At 40.4% G+C, this 19793-nt stretch overlaps 1 protein-coding gene across 2 annotated transcripts in view; it reads left to right on the top strand.

Annotated features, from left to right (window-relative positions):
* CHRFAM7A (CHRNA7 (exons 5-10) and FAM7A (exons A-E) fusion) overlaps positions 1–19793 on the top strand; it is a 117385-nt gene that overhangs the window by 22665 nt on the left and 74927 nt on the right. The window contains exon 2 of one of the 2 annotated variants that reach the window (XM_073303720.1): positions 3899–4038. The exons of the other annotated variant lie outside the window; for it this stretch is intronic. Within the exon in view, the coding sequence (XP_073159821.1) occupies positions 3899–4038 (140 nt within the window). The remainder of the gene's footprint in view (positions 1–3898; positions 4039–19793) is intronic. 2 annotated transcript variants of the gene reach the window in all.

Genomic DNA, 19793 nt, shown 5'->3' with positions numbered 1-19793 from the left:
AGACCAGTGGCATGAAAACTGTTCCCTAGCCCAGATCACTGTCTGGGATCAGCCTCAATGGTTTTTACCCCCTTGGCAGGAGTAGGGGCTAAAAGATGAGCGGGAGGGGAAACATACTCCTGGCTTTTAAACAGTAAGCTCCTCAGGGTAGGGACCTGGGAGTCCTTTGTGTGGGGAACAAAAGGTTGGTGATCAGGAAATAAGCAGGGAGGTGGGGGACAGATGACAACATTGGTTTGGGCTGGGGACAGACACACAGGTCAAACACAAAAAGGACTGATTCCTACAGTGTTGTGGATTTCCATTTTCTCTAATTCTCTCCTGTATTGGCTCTTCCATACTTCCATCTCAGGGGTATGATTTCTCTCTCACCAAAAGTAAATGACAGAATCAGTGTCTTCTCTAGAATGATATGGAGCTTTGAGGTGCACAAAGATGATAAAATTTCCCCGGTGGTGTGATTTAGTATTTGTATTACTGTAAAGCCTTGGAATCCTAGTCATGGACCAGGACCCCAATGTCCTAGGCGCAGTTCAAGCACAGGGCAAGAAAACTGTCCCTGCCCCAGAGAGTTTACAGTCCAATGATATGGGTACTTTGATTGTCCTTGTAATCTCCTGGTTATTCCGTCATTTTCAGGTATATCACATTCTTCTGTTTTTCTAGTTACAGCAATGCTACAGCAAGTATCAAATTATGAGCAGTGTATTTCATCCATTAAAAACTGCTACATCTCACTAGTTCTCATCCCTGATCCAAAGGATGCAAATGTTGACACATTGATCTTAACGTTTGGAAATTGCTCTCCCTGGCTAAAGAGGGGAACTGGTCAGAGTGGCAGATTCTGAAAGGTGAGACACATCAACCAGAAGTTCTACCTACTGAGAGTCAGGGAAGAGAAGAGAAAAGGAGTACTTGTGGCACCTTAGAGACTAACCAATTTATTTGAGCATAAGCTTTCGTGAGCTACAGCTCACTTCATCGGATGCATACTGTGGAAAGTGTAGAAGATCTTTTTATATACACACAAAGCATGAAAAAATACCTCCTCCCACCCCACTCTCCTGCTCGTAATAGCTTATCTAAAGTGATCACTCTCCTTACAATGTGTATGATAATCAAGTTGGGCCATTTCCAGCACAAATCCAGGTTTTCTCACCCCCCCAACCCCCCCACCACACACACAAACCCACTCTCCTGCTGGTAATAGCTTATCTAAAGTGACCACTCTCCTTACAATGTGTATGATAATCAAGGTGGGCCATTTCCAGCACAAATCCAGGGTTTAACGAGAATGTCTGGGGGGGTAGGAAAAAACAAGGGGAAATAGGTTACCTTGCATAATGACTTAGCCACTCCCAGTCTCTATTCAAGCCTAAGTTAATTGTATCAAATTTGCAAATGAATTCCAATTCAACAGTTTCTCGCTGGAGTCTGGATTTGAAGTTTTTTTGTTGTAATATCACAACTTTCATGCCTGTAATCGCGTGACCAGAGAGACTGAAGTGTTCTCTGACTGGTTTATGAATGTTATAATTCTTGACATCTGATTTGTGTCCATTTATTCTTTTACGTAGAGACTGTCCAGTTTGACCAATGTACATGGCAGAGGGGCATTGCTGGCACATATCACATTGGTGGATGTGCAGGTGAACGAGCCTCTGATAGTGTGGCTGATGTTATTAGGCCCTGTGATGGTGTCCCCTGAATAAATATGTGGGCACAGTTGGCAATGGGCTTTGTTGCAAGGATAGGTTCCTGGGTTAGTGGTTCTGTTGTGTGGTATGTGGTTGCTGGTGAGTATTTGCTTCAGGTTGGGGGGCTGTCTGTAGGCAAGGACCGGCCTGTCTCCCAAGATTTGTGAGAGTATTGGGTCATCCTTCAGGATAGGTTGTAGATCCTTAATAATGCGTTGGAGGGGTTTTAATTGGGGGCTGAAGGTGACGGCTAGTGGCGTTCTGTTATTTTCTTTGTTAGGCCTGTCCTGTAGTAGGTGACTTCTGGGAACTCTTCTGGCTCTATCAATCTGTTTCTTCACTTCCGCAGGTGGGTATTGTAGTTGTAAGAATGCTTGATAGAGATCTTGTAGGTGTTTGTCTCTGTCTGAGAGGTTGGAGCAAATGTGGTTGTATCGCAGAGCTTGGCTGTAGATGATGGATCGTGCGGTGTGGTCAGGGTGAAAGCTGGAGGCATGTAGGTAGGAATAGCGGTCAGTAGGTTTCCGGTATAGGGTGATGTTTATGTGACCATCGTTTATTAGCATTGTAGTGTCCAGGAAGTGGATCTTTTGTGTGGACTGGACCAGGCTGAGATTGATGGTGGGATAGAAATTGTTGAAATCATGGTGGAATTCCTCAAAGGCTTCTTTTCCATGGGTCCAGATGATGAAGATGTCATCAATATAGTGCAAGTAGAGTAGGGGCATTAGGGGACGAGAGCTGAGGAAGCATTGTTCTAAGTCAGCCATAAAAATGTTGGCATACTGTGGGGCCATGCGGGTACCCATAGCAGTGCCGCTGATCTGAAGGTATACATTGTCCCCAAATGTAAAATAGTTATGGGTAAGGACAAAGTCACAAAGTTCAGCCACCAGGTTAGCCGTGACGTTATCGGGGATAGTGTTCTTGACGGCTTGTAGTCCATCTTTGTGTGGAATGTTGGTGTAGAGGGCTTCTACATCCATAGTGGCCAGGATGGTGTTATCAGGATGGATTGTAGTTTCCTTAGGAAGTCAGTGGTGTCTCGAAGGTGGCTGGGAGTGCTGGTAGCGTAGGGCCTGAGGAGGGAGTCTACATAGCCAGACAATCCTGCTGTCAGGGTGCCAATGTCTGAGATGATGGGGCGCCCAGGATTTCCAGGTTTATGGATCTTGGGTAGTAGGTAGAATATCCCAGGTCGGGGTTCCAGGGATGTGTCTGTGCGGATTTGATCTTGTGCTTTTTCAGGGAGTTTCTTGAGCAAATGCTGTAGTTTCTTTTGGTAACTCTCAGTGGGATCAGAGGGTAATGGCTTGTAGAAAGTGGTGTTGGAGAGCTGCCGAGCAGCCTCTTGTTTATATTCCGACCTATTCATGATGACAATAGCACCTCCTTTGTCAGCCTTTTTGATTATGATGTCAGAATTGTTTCTGAGGCTGTGGATGGCATTGTGTTCCGCACGGCTGAGGTTATGGGGTAAGTAATGCTGCTTTTCCACAATTTCAGCCCGTGCACGTCAGCGGAAGCACTCTATGTAGAAGTCCAGTCCAGTTCGATGTTCAGGAGGAGTCCACCTAGAATCCTTTTTTTTTGTAGTGTTGGTAGGGAGGTCTCTGTGGATTAGTATGTTGTTCAGAGGTATGTTGGAAATATTCCTTGAGTCGGAGACGTCGAAAATAGGATTCTAGGTCACCACAGAACTGTATCATGTTCGTGGGGGTGGAGGGGCAGAAGGAGAGGCCCCAAGATAGGACAGCTGCTTCTGCTGGGCTGAGAGTATAGTTGGATAGGTTAACAATATTGCTGGGTGGGTTGAGGGAACCATTGCGGTGGCCCCTTGTGGCATGTAGTAGTTTAGACAGTTTAGTGTCCTTTTTCTTTTGTAGAGAAGCAAAGTGTGTGTTGTAAATGGCTTGTCTAGTTTTAGTAAAGTCCAGCCATGAGGAAGTTTATGTGGAAGGTTTTGGGATAAGAGTTTGGTATGGTAATTAATGGAACAGATGTAATACATAGATTATGGTAGAATTTCTTGGAAGGAGGAAGTATAAACTAAAAGGTAACATAATGCCTGATTTGGCTAATGGGAGCAGATTCTGAGTGGAAAGCATCTCTGAATGCTGCATTCTTTTACATCATAATGCTGACAGTAGATTCCTAAGTATTTATCAGTTTACTTATTCAAACAATTTACTTGTTCAAAGTGTCCCTGCAAGGAGAGTTCCAGAGGAAGCTCTATAAGGAGTTGCTGAAGAATTACAATCCTCTGGAGAGGCCTGTGGCCAATGATTCCCAGCCGCTTACTGTCTACTTCACTCTTAGCCTCATGCAGATCATGGATGTGGTAAGTCTTTAATATTACAGGATGCTACTTCTTTAAGAGGCTAAGTATTACTGCACCCAATTGACTTAGCCATGGAAATATGGCGGTGATGAATGGATGGTGGAACTTCTTTGGGAAAGCACGGGTAACTCAGACAGTCCAAAGCCAAGTTTTGATGGATTCATTTTAAAAAAAATAAATCAAGATTTTAGCTATGTCAAATTTAAGTCTCTTTCTGAGATGTACTCAACCTCCTAGATAGTCACAAACCTACCAATTCTCAGAACAGATCGCTTTCAAAGAAAGAGTCAAGGTTTCTTCTTTGCTTTATTCTAATCCTTAATTATACTTTGATCCAGTGTGAAAGTGCTGTCTTTTGAAAGAGATGTAAAGCAAAGATCCTGATTACAGTGGCTGTTAAAGAACTCATGGCACTTTTTGCTGGTGGTGGGGTATCTGGCAAAATCTCATCTTGGGTAATTGCATTTTACATTGCTCCTGTATCTTAATTTAGATCAGCTATTCTTCATATCCTGTCCTAAACTTTTATGTAACTGTGTGCTGTTAATTAGCGGCTGTGTTCCATGCCACAACTGGTTGCATATCAATGGTGAATGAAGTGATTCCTGTGCAGAGTTTGTTATATTTGCATTTGTGAAATGACAAAACTGCTGGGAAAAATCCCATGAATAGCTAGAATGTACCACATGAGGTCACTGATATGTGATATCAAGGTGGTTATACTTTACTGTTCACCACATCATTCCTTTTTATTAGATTTAAAGTCATTTAGTAAAGAGATTAGTTATTTAAAAACTAATAGTTAACCTCTAAATGCCATAATGTCTCCAGCAGATGTTCAAAGTAAAAAACATTAGGAGCAGCAGAATTAAATAAACTGATGGGATTATATATGACAGATAGCTTGTTATTTTTTTATTTCCTTACAAGCTGCCGATTGGCAAAAGCTGGTCATTGTTGATTTACTATCAAAAGGTCAGTACACTGTGCAGGCTTAAATGTTCCTAGTCTCTAATAAATATAACTTTTAGGGTGTAAGTTTTAGATTTCCAAGACCTAAATGGGAATCATGGTAGGTATTTCCAGCGTGAGATTTATTATTCACTGACATGAGTGTAGCTAGTAATAGGCAACTGTTTGTGTCTGTGCAATTAAAGCCAACAAGTAAACCTGTCACTTATATTCTAGTTGTGGCTGTTTTAAATTTATTTATTTATTTATTTAAATTTATTTTAAAAAAAAAAGAGTTTTAATACATGGCACATGAGAACATAACAATGGCCATACTGGGTCAGACCAATGGTCCTTCTAGCTCAGTATCTGGTCTTCCAACAGTGGCTGGTGTCTGGTGCTTCAGAAGGAATGAACAGAATAGGGCAATTTATCCAGTGATGCTTCCCCCCCTGTTCTCCAGTCCCAGCTTCTAGCAATCAAGTTTAGGGACAAAGTGTAGGGTTGCATCCCTGACCATCTTGGCTAATGGCCATTGATGGACCTATCCTCCATGAACTTATCTAATTCTTTTTTTAACCCATTTATACTTTTGGCCTTCACAGCATCCCCTGGCAATGAGTTCTGTGGGTTGATGATGCATCAACCTGTAGAACTGGTGGGACACTGGATAGGAGGACAGAAATTACAGACAGCGTGTCTCTAGGTGCATTAGGGAGGGAAGGATGGGTGTTTTATGTAGGCTGGAATAGGGAATTTGAAGAGGCACTGGCAGGTTAAATTTGATGCAGAATTTAATCACAGACTGTGGCTGCACCTGCATGGGCACATACTATCGGGAGAGGTCAACTGTGATGTGGTTAGACGCACAGGCACAGCAGTAGACTAGTACTGTAGATGGTACTAGTTTCCCTTTTGGACAGTATACAGAGCGATGGTGGTAATTGTAATAACTGTTTGTTATGGTAGTGCCTAAGAACCGACCAAGAATGGGGCCCCATGGTGCTAGGTGCTCTACAAATCCAGAGTTACAGACTGCCCCTCCCCAAAGAGCTTACAATCTAAATGGACAAGACAAGCACTGGCTGGGGGAAGGAGTGTTAAACAGAAGCATAATGAACAATAGGATGACAGCAAACATGTTAGTTCCACATATTTTTGGGGAGTAGGGTGGGCTTAATTAGGAGGTGATCAGCTAAATGGAAAGAAAAACGAAGGGAGAGAGCACCCTGAAGGAAAGGGGGACAGGGCAGGGGACAAGAGAGTAATAGGGGCAGATGTAGATGGAAACTGAGTTGAAGGGAGTGGGAAGGAGAGGGTTGGAGCAAACAGCCAATCAGTGCAGGCAGAGGAAGTCCACTCAACTGTAGAAAGTTCCCTGAATGTCCGAAGGCCCCTGCTTTGGCTGCTTCTGCAGCCTTTCCTACCAGATGGAGTGTCTGGCTGGTTCCTCTCAGCAGTTCTTCTCTAAGGACACATAGGGGGGAGGAAGAAGAGGGGAAAGGAGGAGAGGCATCACTTGGGTCCTAGTGCCTCCAGATTAGAGGAGGTTTCAGGTTAGAGGAGGCTTCTCAGCTCAGTTCTGGGTCCAGAGAGGTGCTGGGGAGGAAGAGTGGCCCCGACTGGATTCTCTGGCTCTCCGTGTGTGCTTTCTGCACCTACTTACTTACTTTAGATTTTATCTTTTTGTGCCTTCCTGTCTTGATAGTGCCAGAATTATCAGAAGAGCTCAGCACTCCTTATTGGGGCCAGACTTTCAAAAGAGTTCAGCACTCTGGGTGATGAGCACTTGAAAATCTGGCTGCCACCTCTTCTGGTCTAATATGTAAGTATGTACAGTTACAAATGCAGACTTCAACATGGTGCAAAGTATCTTAGCTGAACTCCAAATAGACTTCAAAAAAGCTTTCTACACTATTGATCTCATTTCCAACCTGGCCTCCAGCTGCAGAGTTCCTGCTTGAGTATGTGCCTTCCCCTGCAGGAATTCTGACAGTGCAGTGTGATCGCCTCCATAGGCTGTGCCTCTTGTACAAATACGTTTAAAACCTAAGACCAATCAGAGTATTTCCATATTGATTTAATTCCAAAAGTAAGTTTCATTTAAAAAAAAAAAAGGCAAATCAGTGCTCCCTTTGCAGTGCATTTAACCCATTTCAGCATTATGAGAACCTGAAAGTGAAATTGACAGGGAACTGGTTAGCTAGACAATAAGAAAACTAATTAGTCTATATTTGTTTGAGCTGAAATATAGAAAGCAAACAAATAGCATGAAAAGATGAAAGACGTTTAAAATTATTTATTTTAATAATTAAAGGTGCTGTTTATAACAAAACTAATTACATTTAAGGGCTTTAAAAATATAGACATATGTGATGTAGCCTTACTGAAGTCAATGCAGTTATTCCTGGAATTAATTTGGACCATATATGTTAATCTGTGTCTACACCAGAAAGGGTTTGCCAGTATAGCTGTACTGGCAAATCCTCCTAATGGGGATGTAATTTATATCAACAAAAGAGTTCCTTTACTGCTATACTTATACCAGTTCTCTGAATGAAATAAACTATGCTGGGAGGCTTTGCCACTGATATAACTGCATATAGGCTGGAGCTTTTGCCAGCATAGCTATGATGATGAGGGGCAAGATTTTTTTCCCCCACACTCCTAACCAACAGCAATGCAGGCAAAACTGTTAAGTGTAGACCAAACCCAAATGAACATTAACCAGCGTGCAAATAGTTGGATACCCAAATGACTAAAGGCCAACAGCCAGTGAACTTTACAGAACTGTCATTTCTTCTGGAGTTATCGAGTATAATTAAAAATAATAGAGGAAAAGGCAAATATCCATTTATCATTAGCCTGAAAACTCCTTTCTGTACATTGTTTTTTTTTTTTTAAATTCAAACAACAACAAGCCAGTGATACTGTAGTTGCTGTAAAATTGATTGCATCTCTGCCTCAAAGTGATGGGATTGACAGGCATGGGGAGAAACCAACCAGGCTTCACAGTATAAAATAAATGAGTATTGTGGATTTTCAACTAGAATCAAATACTGAAGGGGATGATGAGTACTCGTCACAACAATTACTTAATGAGCTAGTAACAAAATGTGCCACCAACATACTTCCTGGTGACTGATGCATTCTCTTTACTTGACTCATTTAATGGTGGATTAAGGGTGCATCTCTAGTGCACCAGACTGGACACCACCTCTGCAGGAGGCCCTTTAATTTCCCCTGGTGAATAGAATGTGCAAGCCCACAGCCCAGCTGCTGTTACTTGCTCATCTCTCTCCTGTTTTCTCCTGCACAGGAAAAGGGGCAGAAAGTACTTCCAGCACCTCTGCCACAGTGGGGGTTACCTCCTCACAGGTTTTAATGTTCCCTGAAAGACCCAATGAATGCTCCCCCCCGCAACCCCCTGAGGCTACTGAGTCCTCTTTACTGCTGTGCTTATTACTCTAGAGGCTGGCATCAGCATTAGATAGAGAGGGAGCTACTCCGGTCTCGTGGTGATGGTGGTGAATTGAGAGATGGCGTTAGCATCAGGCCTTACGGGAAGAGTGGTCACTGAGAGACTGCAAGAAGGGGGAGGGGAAACAAGGGGAGCATGCCAAGAGAGAAACTGGGGCACAGAAGGAAGAACAGGCGCTGGGAACTGGGAGGTCTGTTAAGAAGAGGAGAAACTGGGAAGACCTGGAGGGGATCAAGAGGAGAGACTGGGGAGGATTCTTCAGAGGAAAGATGGGATTTGGAATGGGAGGATGAGTGGGGGATGAGATGGGAAGAGTCAGTCCTGTGGTTGAGTGGAGGTGGGTGTGGAAGGAGATTTGTGACAATTTATTTCTAACAGTGTGGGTGGATTCTATGTACCATTTGGTCTTCATATCTGTGCTCGCCAATAGAAAATCATTGCGTGCACCTCTATGCACTGAAATCTTTATCCTGTGTGTCCAACTTATCTTTTTTTCCATATTGTACCATCCTCAAGTTTTAAGGGGAGGTGGTGACAGTCAACCGGAACTGGTTTTTAAGGGCAGTTTATTATGATGATCTAGATACAGATTAACATTTTCCCATAGTCTTTATTTTTGTTTCACCTTTTTTGAAATGAGAACTGCCAACCACTTTGATAAATGGAATGAAAAATAACCTGCTTTCTCTGTGACATGTCATTTGCTGAAACTTCTTGTGGCAAAGCAATTTAGGATGAGCAAATAGGCTGATATTCAAATTCAGGGGGCCTGTTGTTTAGAAAACATTTGGTAATTTTGGGATCAAGACAAACAAACTGGAAATAAAAGGAGTAAGAAATGAACCAAGACTTACAGGAATAGGGAGCAATGGGAACATTTCAAGAGCAGAGAGAGAGGAGAATTAACTCTCCCCTTTATTATTCTGGTATCTGTACCCTTTAGTGGCAGTAGTAGAGGAGGGATTCCTAGGTGGGTAGGATATAGCAGCATCAGCAATGAACATGTATAAAAGATGTGGAGCATGCCTCTAAAAACACAGTCCTTTATGTAGACTGTTCTTATTCTCCCTATCCCCAGTGATAGAAACATACTGCTGTCATAAACGGCTATACTTCTAGTCCCTCCATACTCCCTAGTACTACTCTGCAGTGTCAGCATTGGATGTGAACCCAGATAATCCTGTATAACATGAAAAAGCTGCCAGTGTATAAAATCTCACATAAGATATTTTATGAAATCTATTGAAAATATATATTTTCCCCATAGGATAAATCAGGGTGTTTTTTAAACATGACTTGGTTAAATTATTTTTTCCTAACTTCTCATACTTTTCACACTATTGTAAGTCTGAGCCTGGAGCCACGTAGGAATGTGATATGAAATTGCTGCCTAAGAATTTAGGGGCAGCAATTTCATATCACATTCCTTGCCCTTCCTCTTTAGTGTTCAATTAAAGCGGGTAGCAAAATGAATGCAGTTCCACGTCTATAAAGGACACTCAGAAAGGAAAGATGGTAGCTGAACAACATACAGTGATGATGGCAGGAGTTTTTTATTCCTTTTATGAAATTTCTCAATGGATATATTTAGGTTTCCTGTGAGATAACATGATCTAGAGAAGCTTTTCCAAAAGATCTCAGGGACACCACAAAATGTCATGAGACATAATGTGAAAACTCTAATCAATGAATGCAAAATCAGCGTAAGTCCCCACTGTAGACTTCTCAAGAGAGTCAGGGAGAAAGAGTCAGAACATCTGAGATGCTATACTGTTCAAGTACTGTCTTTTATATTTTGTTTTTTTTGCATTTGTAGAGGTTGCAGAAACAACATTTAAAAACCTTTGCCCTCTCCAACAGGACTGTCTGATACAAGAAAAAATACTTTAGATGAAGTTTAACAGAATTATTGGCTATTTGCTTCAAAGCATTTCCTCTTCCACGCTGTACTTGTCTCCTTTTTTCCAGCTCAAACAGAGTGAAGCATTGAACTCATTTAACTGAATGTTTTTGCTTGTTCTGTTTTCTTTCAAAAATGACATTTTGTGTCTGGGAGCTTGTTGCTTCAAGGCATTAGCGGTCTCCTTCCTTGTTGGTGTAAATATATCCTAATGGCACCCATTGATGTACTTTTAGGTCCCAGATCAGCAGAGTATTTGGAGATATGCTTGTTGTCATCGGGACTTAATCTGGTACTTAAGTGCTTTTCTGAATTGGAGCTATAATAAGGTTTTGTCAATATTTTCATTTTAAACCGTGAAGTGGGAGCATTTGGAGTCTGAGTGTAAGCAGGCAAGATATCTTGTCTCTCTTATTTTACATTGGACTGGAATTTTGTATACAAGTTATCCTTGTTCATGCAGACTTTTTTTAACCAGGTGAGATGTTTGAAAGTTAGGAATAAAAGAATTGCTGTACTGTACCAGACCCTGGCTTTTAAAGCTAGGTATATGCTTTCTGGTAGGGTCCAGTAATAAGAGCTTCAGTAGAAACTCGGACGTTTTAGTTTGCAGATGTTTGTGTGTATACTTCATTCTCTTTTGAGATGCATGGGTTTAAACCCCTTACGTTTTGCTTTAAATCTAGAGTTTGTACACAGTATCTCAATGTAAAACTCAAGAGTTTCTCCTGATTTCACATAAAATTCATGTACCTCTTACAATTTCCAAGCAAAACCAAATTAACTCGGTTGGTCTCAAAACTGAGCCAGATTCATAACCTTGGAGAGTCTCTAGACAAAAATGGTCTCTCTTTTCGATTCTATAGCAAAACCTGCAACCAAGTGAGTTGTGTAGTTTGTGGTTTTAATTGCAACCATTTCACACAAACATAGTATTGCTGTTGGGCACAAACATCTATATTTTGGAAATTTGTTTGATTTTTCCCTTTTTTGGATGAATAAATTTATTTTCAAAATCTCGCTTCTTTTGATGTGAAACCAACTATTTTCTGTGGAATTTTTTCTCAACTATTAAATAGCTTGTTAACTAGGTACTGTTGAATTGTTCTAATTAATCTGAGAGATGACTCAAATTTTTGGCAATATTTGCGCTAAATTGAATTAAACCTCCCCATCTGCCAAATATTTCAGATAAATGCCTCACGCATTATTTTTCATTTTCTCCTGCTTCTGGTCTGTTTCGTTTCTTCTCAGCACAGAAAACAAAAATGCTGAGATATTGTTTGTGAATAGGATCTCATGCAAATGTGTTCTTATTGGCTTTTCAGTTCAGTTTTGCAGACAAAATATATAAAAGGATCCAGACTTCTGGCAGCTTATCTCAGATGAACTGCGGTTTGCTTATCATACTTTCACCTCTGGAAACCTGGCTATACAAAGCGAAGTCCCTGGTCATGTGAAGGTTTGCACATGCTAAATTTTACACACTGTGAGTAACGCCATTCATTTCAACAGGGATACACACCATGCTTAGTTACGCCTGCATATATGTCTTTGCAAGATCAAGGCCTAAGTTAGATAACAAATCATTTGGATCCAACAAACAAATACCAGTGTGAAATATTATGAAATGTTAAAAGAAAATCACACTCTTATTCAGAGAGAACAATGAATTCTATAAAACCAATCACCCATCGAAGAAAAGAGGGAAAAAAAATAAATCTGGAAGAAATTAATAAAATGGAGCTGAATCAACAGGCACATTGAAAAGGAGTGCTAAGGACATGGATAAGCTGCTTATCAAGTCTCAACAGCTTCTTTTGCAAACAGTAGCTCTGGGAGAAGCTCATCAAATCTGCATTGTTCTTCGTAATTGTTAGCATTCATTTGTGGACTTTAGAAAAAGTCTCTCTGAGTCTATCTCTGCTCTCTTTCCCTGCTCTGTCTTCCTGTCTCCATTCTGCAGAGAAAATGTGCAACCCTTTAATCTCCATAGATTACGTTTTTTCCTTGGATTGTGGAAAAATGGAGCAGTGCTGGAATATATTTTCCAATAGTTTTAAATTAATTTGGTGCTCTTGAAAGTTACTGGATTGACAGAGGAAATGTATACACTGCAATTAAAAACCTGCAGCTGGCCCATGTCAGCTGACTTGGACTTGTGGGGCTCAGGCAAAGAGCTAAGGAGCTGTTGAATTATGATGTAGACATGCAGGCTCAGTCTGGAGCCTGGGCTCTAGGACCCTGCGAGATGGGAGAGTCTGTATGTGCTTCTTAATGATTTTACTTTCTAACTTATGGCTTGGCTAATAATTTTGCCTCTGTTAGTTTCCTGTTCCCACCTATTCTTCTCAAGCTGTGCTGTCTCTTGAAAGAGACCTCAGATAAATTCAGTCTGCTATAGGATGCACACTGGTGAAGAACAAAAGACTATTTAAACTACTGGCCTAAAGAAAAATAAAGGTCATGATTTTTCTTCTTTTTAAAACTGTTTCTGTATTCATTGGACTTCGGATCAGGCCCTTGTCTATGAACATCAAGACTTGTGAACTCTCCTCTCAATGTCCAGGAGCGTGGCTATTTTGTAATGGATAATTTCTGTAGAGAATTGCCTCAGAATTACTGTACCAAGAAGAAAAATGTTTTCATTAGTTATCAGTAAAGCAATTCATACATCTAACATTTCTCTCATATCCTTTGTAAGGCCGTGCTGTTATTACGAATTGAGGGGCACACGACTTCCTATGTCTTAAAAAGATTTATTGAATACTTATTATTACAGTAGGGTAAATGGTCTGCTCTGTTCAGTAACTTGAGATCATTTGCAGAACTTCCTGTTAACAGGACAGTAGGTTCATGATTGGCATGAGCGTTCAGTTCTTAAAGAAACAGTACAAATGTATATATTAACTGTTTTACCTAGACCAATAAATCCTCACGAGATACAACATACAGATTTTGAGGGGCCTAGGGAACACCATTGTATTAAACCATAACGATATCACAATAACACATCAGCTCTTCGAAGCAAGGGCCATTTCTTTAAGTGTTTGTAAGTACAGTGGGGCCCTGCCCTCTAGCTACTACCACAACAGAAATAATAAATAATAATGAACACATTAAACAAGGAAATAAGAAGAGTTCCTAAGATTTTGTGCAGGACTTTAGTCATGTAATTAATAATAATGAGAGCTACCTAATTAAATCCCTTCATAGTACTTTGAAAATGTGGAGTTAATGCATTATGGGCCAGACTCTGCAACCCCCTTGCATTGAGCAACACTTACACCACCCAGTCCCATTGCCTTTATTGGGACTATTGGTGTCCGTTCAGCATGAGTAAGGGGTGCAGAATCTGGCCCTAAAAAGTTGGTAGTACCACAGTGTTACATTGATGCAAGTCCACTGATGAGCTCCTTTTTCAAGATAAGTGCCTGCTTTTAAAATTCTTCAATGTTAATTATTTTGTTTTAATTTATTTTTTGGTGTCCAGTAAACAAAGGCAAGTATTAAAGACACTTTCTAGCTTCCTCTAGCCTTCTAAAGCAACAAAGTGAAAACTCACTTCCTGTATTCTCTAACCTAGGATCTCAGTATCTGAGGTTCCAAGGAAATCAGTCTATGATTAGGATTGATAGATGAGACTCTGAGGGCATTATAGTCTTTGGTATATTAAAAAATGAAACAGTGGTTTGCAACCTGTCATCTTTACATACTATAGCTCAAAATACATTATCAGTAAATTTAAGTCAAATAATTATATATATAACTATATAAATTATATAAAAGTGGATCAAATTTCTCCAGCACTCATCATAAAGCCATAAAACATTTTATGATGAATAATGGGGGTGGTGGAACTCTGTATTATTTTCCAGTAGTATAATTAAAATACTTAGTCTTATCTAATACTCTGTTCAACTCTGGTTGTTATATGTGGACAATATTCAGAGACATCATTAGCAAAAAAACTAGAAAAGTGGTCTCAAGGCTTTTTGATTATAATCACTTAATTCACCTGGTTGCCGATCTCTGGACAAATCACTCTGTCCAATTTTTCTAAATAATAGTTAACAATTTACTAGGAAAGCTTTGTTCTTGTCTAGAAAGGTTATTCCAGGCCCCTGCATTCTCTTACATTAATGTGGCAGTGCTGATAGAAATTTCACTCAAGTCCGATTGTATAGATGTTCAGTGTATGAAAATTCAAAAGTTCAGAAATTTGAAAGTGCAGAAAGCTTCCTAGGATATATTTAAGAATGAAAGTGAGTTGGTCCATATTTGAAACATAAAAATCCCTGTCAGTTCCATATACACCTGTTAGCATGAAAATCTGTAAAGCCAACAGTATTCCATAATCTATATTTAATTGTGGCTTATTCCTGCATCTCAGACTTGACACCTAGGTCAGCTAAATACTGTAAAATGTAAGCTCATTTGTGAAACATATTTTCTTAGAGAAACAAACTCTTTAAGCATTGAGAGAGCATTTTCTTGAACCATTAGAGGATCAATCATCCTCTCTGATTTTTAGTTTGGAGCTGGCCATGGGACAGTTGCTGTAGTATCATCCCCTAGCAAATTTTCTGGGATCAGCTTCAAGAACATTAAACTAAAATCAGCACAATGGTATCTTTTCCCGCAGTGATGCATTAGGAACTCTGCTGCTGTTATCAATGGTGTAGGTCCCAAGCCTGGATAAAAGAGGAAGATGCTGCAGTTGGGTTTGTGACTCACTCATGTAAAACCTTATTGTGAGGAAACATTTCAGTTAAATCCAAATTTGAGGATGGTAGGTGCAGCTGGAGCTCAAAACCCAAGCATGACAGATCTCAGTGAAAGTCAAAAGAAAGCTGAGATCTTGACTCATCGAATCCTGATGACCAAATCTGTAACAAGAATAGACATGTGGAATGGGCCTACTTTGTATAGTATTGGAAAACTGGCACAAGTTACATGAGAAATTAAAAAACACCCTTTGAATGTGCTTGGCATCAGTGAGACAAGATGGACAGGGAGTGGCAAGATGTTGTTTGATGGTCTACCGTCTTATACTGAGAAAGAGGAAAACACAAAAGAGGTGTAGGAGCTATGCTGGATAACATCATAGTGAAGACTGCTGGCTTGGGAGCCAGTGAATGACAGATTAATAACAGCCAGGCTACAAACAAGACATGTCAAGCGTACAATAATCCAAGTATATGCACTGACAGGTGCAGCAGGCAATGGTGAAAAGGATACGTTCCATGAACAGGTGGAGCAAGTATTGCCTAACAGTGATATCACATTGATTATAGGCAACTGCAACCCACAAATTGGCAACAACTTTATCGGCTGGGAAGAAGTCATCAGTGGGGCAATAGAAGGCATCCAAAGTGATAATGGCAGAAAGCTCTGTGGCACAAAGATAGGAGACAATCTCTTCCTGCACAAGAGGCTTCATTAGTTGACATGGAGATCACCAGACAATACAGCTGTCAACCAGATATCTCTTGTTTGTATATCTAAGAGATGAGTGTGACGAGTTCCCCCCGGGGTGCCACCTGGAACTGGGGTACCACAGAGCCCTCACTGAGTCAAGTTGCAGTGGGGGAGGTTTAGATTGGATATTAGGAAAAACTTTTTCACTAAGAGGGTGGTGAAACACTGGAATGCGTTACCTAGGGAGGTGGTAGAATCTCCTTCCTTAGAGGTTTTTAAGGTGAGGCTTGACAAAGCCCTGGCTGGGATGATTTAACTGGGAATTGGTCCTGCTTTGAGCAGGGGGTTGGACTAGATGACCTTCTGGGGTCCCTTCCAACCCTGATATTCTATGATTCTATAGCAGCCATTACTTACAGGCGGGGAGAAATGTTTACAGGAAGGCTGAGCTTTTCCACAGCCCATTGTCTTTATTGATGAGCTATTAGCACCATCTAGCTTCATCATTGTTATACCTGAAAGGCTAGCTGTGGGTGTTTTTCGAGAGTAAACACATTTGAAATACAGATCCATAGTCAATATTCATAACTTCAGATACAAAAATGATACATACATACAAATAGGATAATCATATTCAGCAAATCAGCTTTTCCAGTGACACCTTACATGACCCATCTTGTACAAAATGCATCATAATTATGCCATAATCCCCATGATGAATATCGGGTGTAATGTCACAATGAGCTTCTTCTTTGGGGGATGTCAGAGTCAGCACAGGAGCTGATGTTGGCTCAGATAATTATCTTTTAGCAGCCACATTAGAACTTAAACGCCAAAAGATCACAAAGGTGTACAAAAAGTGTGTTATAGCAATAGAGAAGTTCAGGTATAAAGAAATGCAGATCAGACTTCAGACTGCACTTAGGAACCGTTCCAGTGTTTTACAGGACCAGGCTGATGAAAGCCTGGAAGAAGGTGGTAGTTAAGACAGCAGAGGGAAGTATTGGGCTTCCAAAGAGGGTGGAAGAAAGATGTATGGATTACAGCTGGAACATGGGCAGTGATTGACAATTGGAAAGCTCTGAAGGCAAAAAAGGAACAGTGCAAGGCACAAGTAGAAGTCTTAGAGGCATATGAAAGATTCAGGAAAGATAGAAATGTCTGGAATCAAGAGAAGGCTACAGAAGCAGCAGCACAGAGAGGAGTCTTAAAGCAGCTCTGTAGAATGGTGAAAGACCTTTCAGGAAGAACCAGATAGTCACGCACACTTCCATTTTAAACTGTCCAGATCTGATGATCACGCATGGTTCGAGAGCAATGCTAACGCTAAGTTAGGATATGGCTACACTAGAGAGCTCTCCCGTCAGCTTAATTACTCTAGTCCCCACGAACTGCGGTAGCTATGTTGGTGGGAGGAGCTCTCCAGGCTGACATGGCGCTGTCCACACCGGTGCTTATTTACTCCTCTGAGCAACATAACTTATGTCAACTTTAAACTGTAATGTAGCCATAGGCTTAGCAATAAGAGAGAGAGACCAATAACACCTGATGTATTTAAAGCAGCTGTCAAATGGGAAATCTCCTGGGGTTGACAGAATTCAAGCAGAGGCACTAAAGGTGGGAAGTGAACATCTGATTGAGTACTTAACAAAATTCTAACAAAATACAGGTGAAAGAACAAGTGCCACAAGACTGGAAAGATGATATCATTGATGCGTTGCCAAAAAAGGGGTGATTTTATTTGGTGCATGTACTGGAGAGGTATTATACTGCTACCAATCCTGCGTAAAGTATTGTCTACCATTATGCTGAATAGCATGAAGAAGGCAGTGGATGAAATGTTATGAGAGGAACAGGTGCATCATGTGGTGAACTGATATTCACCCTTTGACAGATCATTGAAAAAGCTACTCTTTGGCAAAGACTTATCTTAATCCATTTTATTGACTTTAAGAAAGCATTCAGTAATGTCCACAGAGATCCGCTGTGGGATTCCAAACAAGCTGATCAATGTAAGCAGTAGATTGGGTGATGAAACAGACAACAGAAGGCATTGTGGATGGTATAAAATAGATTAGGGTAGATGAGTTACATGAGGTTGACTTTGCTGACAACATTCCTTTTCTAAGTACGATGAAGAATGGAATGACTGCCCCTACATCAGAGGTTAGAACAGGAAGCAGCAAAAATTAGATTGAAAGTAAATGCAGAGAAAACTAAGATTATAATAGTAGGAAACTGGACAACTGATGCAAAGGTGTACATGGATGGAAAAGAAATCTAACGGGTAGACGAATTCTCCTTCCTGGGGAGTGTGGTAACATTTGAAGGTGGCTGCAATAAAAATATTCATATGAGATAGGGAAAAGCAAACACAACTTTTGGAAAGATAAACATCTGGTCAAACAGAGGTCTCCATACCCAATTAAAGATTGCATTATACTGCGTGATTGTACTGAGCATGCTACTGTGTGGAGCATAGACTTGGCTGATGATAGGGACAAACAAAAAAGGAGGCTGCCCATCACATATGGCTGAGGAAGATATTCCAAATTTTATGGAAAGGCAAAATAACAAATGAGAGAGTAAGGGAGCTGACAGAGCAGGACATGTTAGAAAATATCCCAGAAAGAAGGCTTGTGGTTTGGACATGTACACCATATGGTAGATAGGAGACATGTTAAGTAAACACTGAATTGGGTATGTGAGGGAGAAAAGACAAAGTGAAGAAGGCCAAGAAAGAATTGGTAGGGGATGGTGACAGAGAGATTGAATGATCTGGCATCACCTGTGAAGAAGTACCACAACTGGAAAGTGATCATAATCAGTGCAGGAACTGGACTGCCCATTGTGTCAATAGCTCAGGAGAAACTAAGATCTAAGGATGATTGGGGATTTTTCAGGTGTACTGTAGGCAGTTTTTATTTTATTTATTTTTTCCTGGGAATTTATCAATGTTTATTACCACAACAACAAAAACAGGTGAAAATCAGTGCAAAACCCTATTAATTTTTATGGATAAATATTGGGGTTTATTTGAAAAGTAAATTAATGGTTTGAATGCTGTGCATCAATATGGTTTGCTGCGGAACTCCAAACCACAATACCACCTCTGAGCTTAAGAAAACAATATATCTCTAATCCCCAAATAAAACTTTTCATTTCAATAAACAGTTTACTGTTGTAGATTTAGAACTATTAGCCTATAAATATTTACATTTAATAATTGGGCCACACCATTTGCAGCGCATCCACTCAACTTCATCCTTTTCTCCTGTTTTTGTTTTCTTAAAACTTTTGAATACCTGTACTTCCTTGTGTTCTGAAATGTATTCTGTTACAAATTTTAATTTTCTTCCCATTTTAGTGTATTCTATTTAAAGTGTTATCTGCTAACAGCGTGAAATGTGTATGTGGTGGGCATGAGAATCATCAGTACGTTCAGACACGCACGGACTTCAGAGCTTGCGTGCGTGTCTGTTTGTTTATTTTGCGTATCTTCTAGACTAATACATAGCCTTACTTCAACAGGCAGCTTTGCATATACACACAGATTAATGTATGATCGTAATACATATATCTCATGCAATGTATTGTATTTTCCTAATAAAACAAGTTATTTTTTATATATTTGAATGATACAAAACTAGGGTGAAAATCTGAAAAAAATGAATAATACTTTTTGTAAAGCCTGGGAATTTTTTGGTAAAAATCAGTTTAAACTGAAAACGAAGAGATTTAAGGATGGGACTCCATGAACCTGTGCAGAGCCCCCATTCTCTGTCAGGAGATGAGGCACAAAGGGTGAAATAGTGACTCTTGGTAGTACTAGGGTATTAGGGCTTGTCTGGGTTTCAAGCCCAATAAGTGTTAAGAAAGAATTTATACAGTGTCTTGGATATTACCCCAGTGTGGTGGAAATGACGCATTTTCAGAATTCCAGTTGAAATGTACATGCTCAGAAGGAAAGCACAGAGATGATTCTAATATGTACTATAAATA

The sequence above is a fragment of the Lepidochelys kempii genome, chromosome 10, assembly GCF_965140265.1.
Source record: "Lepidochelys kempii isolate rLepKem1 chromosome 10, rLepKem1.hap2, whole genome shotgun sequence".
Taxonomy (NCBI): domain Eukaryota; kingdom Metazoa; phylum Chordata; order Testudines; family Cheloniidae; genus Lepidochelys; species Lepidochelys kempii.
This window is presented reverse-complemented; position numbering and strand designations above follow the sequence as displayed.